We start from the raw sequence: 12,705 nt of genomic DNA on the forward strand, positions 1-12,705 counted from the left end.
ATAATTGATACACAGAGAAAATCCTGCCAGGAGGATTTCTTTTCAGATAGGTTCTGCGACTGGTCTGAATTAAAGAAACAACACAGGTAACAAATGGAGAAGAAAGTTGGGGTTAACAGTAGCCTCTCAAAGATAAGGTTTAAATCAGGATGAGGCTGTGGTCCAGCTTGCTATGTTCAGAGAACAAGGTCTGAAAACTGGACTTCTGAGTAAAGGTGAGGAGAGCACAGTTACCTTCAAGTTGGGATTTTAAAAAAAGGAATTGAAAGCTGAAGGACTCACTGAGATGTATGTATTTGCCAGGTGGGCCCATCCAAACAAGTCTGCAAGTCTGTACAGGCTGGCAAGTTTACAACGAGTAAGCTTTTCTCCCTTCACGTACGAGGATGTATCTGCTCCAGGAAGGTCATTGATAGGTGTGACCATGCCGAGACCTAAGAGGAAAAATTGGGGAGAGAGATTCAGGTCAAATAATTCCTTACCTGAAAATTAGTTGCCAGAAAGTGGCCTGAGTCTGGGAGTGTTCCAGCCTGTAAATGATGATCTGAAACTTACCAGCCCACACAATGTTGCATTAGCTTATCCTCCTTCAGGAAAGTACACTGAGAGTGAAAGTACCTATCAGCTATTGCCTTGCTGTTTCATCTAGTACTTGGTAGGGAGTGATGTTAGGGAGTTAGGCTCATGCCACTGGGGGAATATGGTCACATGATCCCAATGGTAACAGCTGATAAGATCTTAAAAAAAAAAAAAGCTACCTTACCTCTTTTGACTTTTATTCAAATAAAAAATATTTAAGAATGCAATCAAACAGTAGTCTGGTTTCTGCCCTCAACAAGCAACAAAAACTGGTCTTAATCTCTCATGACCTAATTGCTAAATTCAACTTTTGCTGTCTTCATTCTCCTGGTTACCATTACCCACCTCTTTCCTAGACTTCTTCTCTAGGCCTGTGTGATACTATTGTGGGCCTCTTGGCCCTTAGCCCTACATACTCTTGTTAGGGTGCATGGCATATGTCAGATAATCAGTATTATAGAAAAAGTGGACCAAACTAGCTCAACCTTTCAATTTTCCAGTTTCTCCCAAGTGGGAAGAGTGAGTGATGTTGGAACTCATCGTTCCTCTCACCACTGATCTGCCACCCCCACCATCACCACATTCAAACCTGTTGATAAGTCTTCTCTCCCCTTCCTTGGCTATGCCCTTCTCACTGATCTCTTCGTTCTCATTCCCACAACCACTACTCTAGTTCAAGCACTTATAACTCACTCTGGGACTCTTTCAAAGATTCTTTAACCAGATGTGTGTGCCAAGATACTGATCCACTTGAGTTCTACCCACACCTTGCACGTTCCCACCATCATGTCTCTTTGCATGCTATTCCTCTATTTGGGAAGTACTTGAACTCATTGAACTCCTACTTGTAAATCTTTAACAAAAACCAAAAAAAAGGAAGTAACAAAGAAAGAAAGAGAAGGAAAAGAAAAGTCCCTGAGGTCTAGGATTCTGTGCCTGCCCAGGTGCAGCAGTCAGTTCTGTGCATGTCTCTCTGAGATGTAAAGTGCTTGTAATATGACTCTTGGCATCCTGACAGCGTTCAGTCCACCAAACTGGCACTCTCCGTAAAGGCCTGGTGAATGGATAAAATGTGCTAACACCTCTTCTACATCAAGTCTAACTGCTACTGCTCCATCGTTTTAAAGTCTAGTTACTTGAGGACTCTCTTCTTTCATAAAGTTCTTTTGGTCCACTTCACTCCATAATCAAACCCAACTCTGAGTTCATAGCAAGATGACTTAGAAAAAGTCAGTAGACAATTTCTTTTACGTTGCTTTGTAATTTTTTTCCTCTACAGTTATCTTGCAGTTTTAATCTTTTGTGCATTCAGTGTATGTCTCCTCAACTCAAATATGCATTTATCTGGGGCAGGGACCACATTTTATAACTATCCTGTAAACCTCACAAAGTCTAGTAAACGTCTGGTTGGTATGAAAAAGTAAGAGACCCTAACACTATGTTACTCTTAAGTATTAGATGTTATAAACTGAAGCACTGAACCAGATCAGAACATGCTGCTAGAAATGTACACTGTTCAAAGTGGAGATGAAATTACAGCTTTTCAAACTTTACAAAACTGACGTACTGAGGGGAGGTGAAGTAAAGCCCGAGAAAGAACTGGTCATGATGTAATCCGCAATCTGTTGTAACGCTAGTAATCCAGTTGGATTGTGGCCTTTCTTCATCTGTTCTTGAATAAGGCATTCCAGGTCTTCCCGAAAGGCCTGTAATACACAAAAATAATCACTGAGCACATGCGTGAGACGTGGAGCAGAATGACCCCAACATAACTTGCTCTGATATAATCAATCTTTCCCCCATTCCTCTCAGGAATAACTTTCATTTACACTATTTAAAAATAAATATAAAAATAAATAAATAAATATAAAGCACAAAATAAGAAAATTAAAACACTGGAAGCAGCTGCAAAAAGCTTTGCTTTCAGGGGATAGAAAATCATTAGGCATTCTTAATCTCTAAGAAAATGAGCTTTACAACATCCACAATACAAAGGCATGGGTAAAGGCAACTCTGTTAATAATATGCAACTAGAGCACCCAGTATAGCCTGATGTAAAAAGAGACCCATTCCTTGCCCAGCAGCTTATTATCTAGGTTAGGATAGACTCCTTATCTGAATGGAACATGCCTCTGACTATAGCAACTCCCAGCAAAAGTCTTCACTAAGACATAGTAAATCAAGGCTTCCATTTTATGATTTCCATGGCAATTCCTTAGCTCTATAAACTCTGAAAACAAACTCATAAAGGGCAGAGAGCTGATTACTCCCCTCTGCAACACTGTGCTAAAGAACGAACTTTTCTCCCAACTCTGGGTACTAAATGTTCCTGTTTTGGAGCTCTGCTTTTCTTCTTTTGGGAAGGGGGATGTAAGTGTGGCAGATAGTATTTATACAAATAAAAATACTGAATATTAAAAGAACAGTTTCTATTCCAGTAAGTTTTGAGTTGCTAATATAATTCATCATTTGAAAAATCCCAAAAAAAAACAAAAAAAAAAATAAATAAAATAAAATAAAAAAAAAAAAAGAAAAATCCCCCAATCCTTCACATTAGTTGAATTAGCTGGTTTTGTATTTCTATCACACGCAACCAACACTTAGTTTATTAATCACCTATTCTCTTGCTCATGTCTATATTCGTTCACCTTAAACATGAAGGCGCTTGCATTGTAAATTATCCAGACCTTGCTCTTCCATTTAAGATTAGTTACACGTGTAGCAGAATGCCCTGCTGGAAAGTATATTCAGTTTGTTCCCACTTCACTCTCCCTCCCACAGAGGGAGATGGCAGAATATACTGCTTTGTAATCATTTCCTCCAAGAGAGCAGGTATAAACACCGCGGAGATCACTGGGAAATTCTCCCGAGAAGAGTGACTCTCCTTCGAGTCCCTGTGAGTAGTCTTCCTTGTAAGGCTGGGAATACAATCTCCTGGAGTGGCTGCTTAGATGGAGCCTTGCTTAGAGAAGGCTGAATACACCTCAGAGGTTTTCAGAAGGAAGAACATTTTTAAAAAATTTAGATAATGGCATAGAAGCTCATGCTGAAAGGGGAAATGTGGTTGTAAGGCTACGAGGTGGTAGTACATATTAGAACCAGTCCTGACTCATGCTTGCATTGCTTTTAGAAAACAGCTGAAAGGCATCTGTGATGTGAAATGAAAGAGCTGAGTGTTAATAACTGTAATCTTGGGAGCTCAACCATGGAGCACCAAAGAACACCTTAACTGAGCCTAGCACGGGAAGAGCGGAGGAGGTCCTTCTTCCCCGTTGCACCGCGATGGCCTGCAGAGGCATCTGAGTCAGCAGTGAACCTGCATCTCCTGTTGGGCAAGGGTTTCAACACCACCACCACGTGGCAGTGAGAGGCAGGGGCAATGGCAGTCAGTGATGGACAGACTCTGGTGTGACGCTTTCAGAGATGCAGACGCGTGTACCACACACCACAGCTTGGATATGGAAACCACTGATGAACCTTTTTGGACTATGTAAACCACTTTAAGTTCCTGGGACAATTTAGGGGAAAGGAGAAATTCCAAGAGAAAGATGCTGCTTGAATGATTAATTTAAAAAATACTAGTTGTGACCATATTTGAATTCTGAGTTCATAGTGCAGTTTATACCAGTTAAACATGGTTTTCTTTTACAAATGCAAGGGTTGTTAAACACAAATCCTTGGCATAATTATAAAAAAATTCTAACCATCTAATTCCGTTGACTTTTATCTAGTTCATTTAAGTATGTGATTTAAACCAGAGATACTATTGTATAAAATATCCTTGACAAAGACACATTACACTTATCAGAAAAACTCCATTAATATATTTCTAAGACCTTGTGAACATAAAACGGCTGTGAGCTGCATATAAGATGGATGGACATCTTCATATTGATGACTAACATGAGTGTTTTAACATGTTTAAGGCTGAAAGGAAAAGAATCTTCTAGACATACTCATTTATCTTTATATAAACTACAAAAACTTCTAGACATTTGGCAATGGGCCAATCTGTTCTTCTGAAACTTTATCTTCCCTTCAAAATCAAACTCTATTTAAAGCTTCTTTAATTCAAAGAAGCTATAACCAATATTCTTTGATTCAGTGAGAAAAAAAAATTATACCTACTATATGTATCACAATAGCTCTGCGAAGTAGGCATTATTTATTTTATTGAATACTGCACCTTATGTTGGTCCAGCAAGAATTTAAGGCAGATTCCATAGATTAAAATGACACAAAAATAAATATTGGTAAGAAAAATCAAGCTAAAGAGAAAATAAGCATATGGAGGTTAGACTGAGCCAGGAATGAGGTTGAGATACAAACAGCACACTATAAAATTGTATCATTTGCTAGAGATGGGCCAATTTTTATCTAAAGTTTCCAGCAGCCAACGTGAATCAAGACAATTGCTCAGTATGCTGATTTACAATGGCTTTAAGAAAAAAAAAACAAAACCAAGTAGTTGCTCAAGAGAATCACAACTATTTACGATCCTGATGAGAAATTTCTGCTGGGTATATTGAGAAAGCTAAATAAGAAAGGTTGAAAAGTTTGTTCAAGGTCACAGAGCTAGTAAATGTCAGAGACAAGGACTCAGGTCAAATGCTTTTTTCATCAGTGAAAATGCCTTTTTAAAAAACTTCCATTTATCCTATAAGATAGTACCATCCTAAAGCTTTGAGATGATCCACGGTGTCATAGAGGAATGCGTAAGCCCTTCTGAAATTAAGATAAATATATAAATTTCCCTTTTAAGGCTAGTAAATAGCTTCCATGCCGTACAGGAGAAGAAAATAATTTTCAAAGTAAATGAAAAGCCTTTTTATATAGTTGACAGTGCTTCAACAGATATGAATTCTTTTATTCCAGAAGATTTAATATTTTTTGTCATGGACATTTATAACTCAGTTCTTAATGTTGTAAATATTTTTGAAATATTGTTCAGATAATTACCTCAGTCATAAAACTGTTAGTATAAAACTTACTAATGATATAAAACTGTTTCAGCTGGCTTTAAAATTTTATCAATAAACATATTAAGCTTTCATTAAAATATTATGTCAAAAAATAAAAATTTTGTTTGTCTTTATGGTGGATAGTTAATCATGTTCCTACTAAAATTCAATATTAATAAAATAATCCTTTACAGTTCATTCATTTGAATCTCACAATAAAGTCCTAAAACAGGCAATTACTTGCTTGTGGTTGCATAGCTAATAAGTAAATGGAATAGTGATTCAAATCTCAGACTCTGTTGGGTATAGGATATCTGCCTAATTGTATCAGAGATGAGTAGTATCACTGAATCCAGTTACAGGTATGCCTTGTTTTACTGCACTTCACATTATTGTGCTTTTTTAGGTACCATGTTTTTTTCTTCTAAATAAATTGAAAGTTTGTGGCCACCCTGTGCAGAGCAAGTCTAACAGTGCCATTTATCCAACAGCATTATTTTAAAATTAAGGTATGTACATTGTTTTTTTTAAGACACAATGCTCTTGGACACTTAATAGAATATAATATAAACATAACTTTTGCCTGCACTGGGAAACAGACTCTGTGTGACTCACTTTATTGCAATGTTTGTTTTACTGCAGTGGTCTGCCACTGAAGCTGAAATGTCTCTTTGGTGTGTCTGCACGGCTAATAAGGCGGTAGGTGTGCCGTGATCAGAAGCACGAGCAAACCCCGGGCTAGATTAGAGCTTTAGGTCATAGTGAGAGATAAAGCAAGAAAAATCATATAGCAGATCTTGGAGTACCAAAACTCACCCTCTTACAGCTAGGAATTCTCCCACCAAAGCAGAATAAGAAACTCACTTTTAAGTAGGGCAGCAAGATCACATGCTGGGCTTCTGAAGTCAGATTAAACCAACAATTCCCTAGGGTCTCTGTTAGAGGAGTCAGGTTAAAAGATCAAACGACACACACACATATGTGGTTTTACAGCATAAACCATCTTCCTTCTCACATAGAGACCAGAGAAGAGGAGATATTGGGGGCTGTTACACCCTCAAGACATGAACGCGAATAAGGCAGAAAGCCAACGGAGTGATAGATTCTATAAGGCCTTCAAATGCCAAAATACAGTCTAATGAATGATGATTCTAACCTTCAAAAGTGTTGTCACGAAAGCATAAAACCGCTTTACATTAGCAGTACTGTATTTAACCCCATGTACATACATTTCCATAAAACAGTCATCTACTCTGTGCTAGGCACTGCACGATATGCTTCATGTTATTTAACTGTCAAAATCACCATGTGAGGTCCATCTTTGCCAACAAGGAAAGAGAAGCTCAAGTTAAGTGAGTTTCCTAATGTCACAGTGCGATTAAGTGGTGGTGAGCCCAGATCCAAAACAAGCACTATATGCATGTACAAAAAATTGATACAAACAGATTAAAACTAGAAATGATGAGAAAATTGGCTGACTTCTAACTTAGGTCACAACAGTCTGGTACTCCAGGATCCCTACAATCTGTTAGGTTAGTTTTTGGCTGTATCTCCCATTACTACCTCATGCTCTGATCCACAACATGTACTTTTCTATCCTTGCTCACTATATTTCATCAAAGGGAAAAGCTGGCTTCTACTGTTCCTCTACCAGATAAATTCTTACCCTTCATACTCAACACTCATTTTAAATGCCACATTCTCCTTGAAGTCTCTCCTTTAATCACTACTGTTAGGAGGGATCTCCATATTACTTCTCTTCCCACTCCACTTTGAATTCTTTTAACATTTTAACATTTTAACATACTGCATTTAGGGTACTTATCAGGACTGTGATTTATTTTTCCTACTCTACTATACAGTTAAATATCTGATGGCTGGGACTGTGTTTTTCATATTTCTAGAGAATCCCTGAGTGGCTAGTTCAGTGCTGAATTATTATAGTCGATAAGTTAGAGCTTCTTTTCTTTGTATTTTCCTAGATATAAGGAAAGAAAGCAAAGAATCTGATCTCATCTTAATTGAGTTAGTGATAGGAAAGATCCATTTCACAGGTGATTAGCACTGGAATCTGAGGCTCTAGAAAACAGTCTTATCAGTCTGTCACTTGAATGAGAAATTCCTCCTGTGTAATTAGGCCTGTCCATCATCTAAGGGAAGAAATTCATTTTTTTTTAAACTAAGAAGTGAATCTTCACAGAAAGTTATAAATTTTTGAAAAGTCATTTAATTCTTCAACTCAAACAAAATCCTACTTGAAAACTTGATCTGTCCCCAGAACATTATAGTTGGGATAGCTCTCTCAGCAAACACATGTCCAAAAAAATGTGGTTTTAAAAAAAAATCACTAGGTGAAAAACAAAATGTTTAAGTTAGAGAGAGGGTGACTTTTAAAGGCTTTTCTGAATCTCATACTGTTTTATTTGTGTATCTCCTGTCAGTTAAGGGAGTGATCCTGTAATTCTGAATTCATAAATGTATGGATAAAAATAATCTTGTAAAAACATAAAGGATTCAAGAGATTTGAGATTCACGTAAGGTAAGAGTATAGAGTATACACATGTGATGGTGGTTTAGTCACTCAGTCATGTTCGACTCTTGCGACCCCATGGGCTATATGTAGCCCACTAGGTTCCTCTGTCCATGGGGTTCTCCAAGCAAGAATACTGGAGTGGGTGGCCATCTCCTTCTCCAGTGGATCTTCCTGACCCAGGGATTGAACCCGGGTCTCCTGCACTGCAGGCAGTTTCTTTACCAACTGAGCTACCAGGTATACACACATTCATGTATATTATAAAGCAAAAGTAGGAGTAATTTGAAATATCAGATCTTAAGGCTTCTGCAGCTAAAATCAGAACTGTCAGAAGAAAGTGGTAATAAATGAAAGAATTTTTATTTTTAAATCACAGAAAAGAACCTATTTTATAAAAGAAACTGATGATGTGATAGTTTTGGTTAAGGCTAAAAACACGGACTGACCTATAAGTAATGTCTAACTTACAAAAATCAGGTTAACAGAATACTGATAAATCTCAGAGCTGGATTTTAAATACCCACATCTGGGTGTTGTACCTCATAATAATTACTAGAAAGAAAAACTGGAGCAAAAAGAAAAACAGATTACAGACTTGCTGCTCCCAGGGCACCCTGCAATTATGTTATTAGATCTCTCCTCAAGTGGAATTAGGAGCATAACAAACTTACTTAGAATTTCTCCATTAAGAAATGTATTCATTTGGGAATAGATTACCACTGGTCCTGTTGAAAGGAGAAAAAATACATAAACCAAATTTTCTTCTGGATGATCTTTCTCATATATCTACGTGTAATTAATATAAAGCTAAAGATTAGAATAATATCTTTTCTTAAAGCTGGCATTTTAATAAAATCGCAAACAAAGTTAATAAAGAATATTTCCATTTGAAACTTCCAAAGTGACCAGATAAATCAAGGTAATTCTGACCTATTTTAACTAAGGTGACCTGTTAAAAAATTTTAGGCCTTAATTATAGAGACAGGAAATTTTAACATGAATATGACTTTGAAGTTTCTCCTATCTTTAAAATAAGTTTGACGCATTACACGCTGCCCTGTTATTAAGAAACGTTTTACTGTGTCTCAGGATCTACTGTCTAGGACATGGAATTCTCTGCTCAGTGATATGCGGCAGCCTGGGTGGGAGTCTGGGGGAGAATGGACACATGTATATGTATGGCTGAGTCCCTTCGCTGTATACCCAAAACTATCACAGCATTGTGAATCGACTATGCTGCTGCTAAGTCACTTCAGGTTAATCAGCTATATCCCAACACAAAATGAAAAGTTAAAAGAAAAGGCACTAGTGTGTCATGGGCCTGACCAACCAACACCTACACTGCTGTTGTCCTATCTTTCAGAGTAACATTATACACTTCTCTCAACAAGTCTAATTGCTTTGACACTGATATGACTTTAAGAACTTTCATTCTTTTTCTGAAACTTGCCAACTGTTTTTCATTTAAGCAGTACAGTTCAGTAGGAACTTACTGGACAACATTCAAGTGTTTAATGACTCAAAGTCTATTTAGCCATTCATATATCCATCCATCCAAGCATTCAGAATTTACTAAATACCTACAACGGTCTGAAGTTTTCAACTTACACGTTTCTTTAACTTTGATGAGGCCCATCATTAAATTCTAACCATCTGCCCTGGATACTTCATTCTTAGACAAGGGCAATCACATATATGTCTCCAAAGACATATATACAAGTATACTGGACAAAGAAAACTTGTAGATTCTCTTGAGTGCATTAACAAAATCTCTAAATAAGTTTATTCACCAGCACTTAATTTCTAAGACAAATACTTCATTAAAATAAAAAAAAAACATGTCAAAAGGCCATGAAATTTCTAGAAAGAAACAATATTTGAAGTTGAGATGAGACAAATTGCTCTTCTCCTATTTTCTCAGCTCAAGGCAACAAGGCATTGTGTTTGTCATCCAAATTCACAGACACCAAAATGTCTTATGATTTGAAACTCCTCTTGAGCAAGAGAATTTGAAGAAGAATAAAACACAGGTGGAACGTTCTCATAGTTATTGAATGCTTTATGCCTAGCAGGAAAGGGTGTAAGTTTGAAGTTTAAATTCAGACCCCGCTACTTAACTAAGGGTATAAAAACTTCTGCAAGTTATTTAATGGCTCTAAGTTTCAGTTTATTCATCTGGAAACTAGGGGACAGTAATACTTCTTTGACTGAGTTGTTTTGAGGATTAAATAGGATTCAATACTTAATAGTTGTCTGGTATACAGTAAGCAGTTATTTAAAAAAAAGTATTATACTTTGCTTTTATTAGTTTCTTTCCTGATTTACTTTCTTCCCAAATGAACTCAGCATTTCAAAGAGAAAACTTACAATTTGTTTCTTACAACATGTACTAGTAATACCTTTGATTTTGATCTTCATTGGTTATGGGTTTTGTCTAACAGAATGAACCTCAATATTCACAGGAGACACATAAAGTTTTTAAGAAAATTATATTCACAGAAACATTACAAGCTTGGACTTAAAGAAACAAAGAGTACAAAAAGAAAAGAGGTCTTTGAACTCTAAAACCTCCACAAGAAGGAAGCAGGGTGAGAAAAATACACAGCTGCAAACACAGGCTACTTTTTAAGGAAAAGGAAGAGTAATTCAGAGAATGAACCAAAAACCCAGAGGGCAGAGCCAAGAGCCAGGGAGACTCATTTCTACTAAATAGAAGGACTGAGTTCTTATCAAGCGAACTTTCAAACATTGGCCCAGATGGATTTTAGAATTGCTATGAACCAGTGGCTCCTCTGTCCTCAATCTTCTCCCTTTTTGAACAGGAATGTCAGCAGTTAGCTTTGGGTGTGTCCCACCACTGAATGGGTGTGAGGGCACTTCTCAGGTCTACAGATTGAGAGGAACTATATTTAAGGAATTTCACTTGAGGCAGATCACCTATATCTGGACCAGATTTAGACGCCAATATTTTGGATTCAGGCTAATGTTGTAATGGGATGAAACTTTTGCAGGGGTAGTAGGAGATGGTGAGTGCATTTTGCACGTGGGAGGAAGGTAGATAAATTATGGCAGACTGTGGTGCTTTTAAAATAAATTGTGATCAGAGAGTGGACAATCCTCCCCTCCAAAGGTGGAGCTTCATTCCTCTAGAGTATGAGCTGAACTTAGCGACTCACTTCTTAACTAACAAATATGGCAGAAGTATTGTGTGAAATGTCTGAGATTAGGTCATAAAAGGCACTGCAGGCCCCTCTTTGCTCTGAGATACTTCCTCATGGGGAGAGCACTCAAACAGCCTCAGTAAAGGTCCATGTGGCAAAAAACTGCAGCCTTTTGCCAACAGCCAGGTGAGTGACCCATCTTAAAAGAGTGGAAACCTCCACCCCAGTCAAGCCTTCAGATGCAGCAGCCTTGACAGATGCGTCATGAGAGACCTTAAGCTAGATCCACTCAGCTAAGCTGCTCCTGAATTCCTGACTCACAGAAATGATGAGATAATAAAACCTTGTTGTTTGAAGCTGCTAAGTTTTGTTTTTTAGTAATACAGGCCACCATACATCATTTCCTTTGGTGAAAAGTTTGTTATAGTAAAAGAAATTTGAAAGCCATGTCCTAAAACATGGCAGAAAGATAAAATGTATATACTTTTCCAAGTCTTTCACAAACAAGATTTTAAATTCACTAGCAAAGAACTAGGGAAAACAATGACCTATCCACAATTCTTTTAAATCTTCTTTTGTACAAAAAGAAAATTCTTTTGTTTCCTTCTGGGCTGAAAATTATCATTCTTTGCCATATAAACATGGAAATGACAATCTACACACCTGCCCTTTACCATTCTTTCATTAAGTTCCCCAAGGCATAAGTAAAATTGGTATTTTAAAGTCAATCTTACAGTGGCAATACACAAGTAAAAAAAAAAAAGAAAAAATTAGGTAATCTCAGTTATGTTGTTTTAGTTTAATGGAAAAATTATTTTTTAAAAATCCTGGCATAAAAATGTAGTTTGGTACTTTTTCCTTTAAAGCTTTACTTAGAATTGAACGATTCTCTTTGAAGCACTACCCAAAGAAATCTTGGTATTTAATCTTGAACAAAATCTGAACTTCATCTCATTCTTTCAGTTACTTTATCCTATATGCTACCATAATTCTTTGGCTAATTAGTTCTTCAAAGTGGAGTCTGCCCTTCAAGTATTTATAAACACAGAAACTTGTTTGCATAAAATAAGGCACTGAACATTTACTCTCTCATGATAAGTGAAGTCAAGTCGCTCAGTCATGTCCAACTCTTTGCGACCCCATGGACTGTAGCCCACCAGGCTCCTCCATCCATGGGGATTCTCCAGGCAAGAATACTGGAGTGGGTTGCCATTTCCTTCTCCAGGGGATCTTCCCGACTCAGGGATCAAACCCACGTCTCCCGCATTGCAGGCAGACGCTTTAACCTCTGAGCCACCTAAATTTTCTGGCTAATCTCCTTTCCATTAGAAAAGGTTTCTTTAAGGGTTTATTTAAAGGATAGCTTTATATTTAAGCTATACTTGAATTCCTGAAAGCCTGCACTGCTTTTATAACTTCTATTTGCTTTTATCTAGGCCACTGATACAGGAGAATTAGTCAGGAATGGAAT

The 12,705-nt window shown here is 37.2% G+C and overlaps 1 protein-coding gene across 10 annotated transcripts in view; it reads right to left on the reverse strand.

Moving 5' to 3' along the window:
- Positions 1-12,705, reverse strand: part of ADD3 (adducin 3) — a 133,070-nt gene that overhangs the window by 15,494 nt on the left and 104,871 nt on the right. For all 10 annotated transcript variants that reach the window (XM_043475483.1, XM_043475484.1, XM_043475476.1 and 7 more), the window contains 2 exons: positions 2,147-2,285; positions 283-434 (listed from right to left, as the gene is read on the reverse strand). In XM_043475483.1, coding sequence (XP_043331418.1) covers positions 283-434; positions 2,147-2,285 — 291 coding nt within the window. The remainder of the gene's footprint in view (positions 1-282; positions 435-2,146; positions 2,286-12,705) is intronic.

This window comes from Cervus canadensis, chromosome 8 (assembly GCF_019320065.1).
Source record: "Cervus canadensis isolate Bull #8, Minnesota chromosome 8, ASM1932006v1, whole genome shotgun sequence".
NCBI lineage: Eukaryota > Metazoa > Chordata > Mammalia > Artiodactyla > Cervidae > Cervus > Cervus canadensis.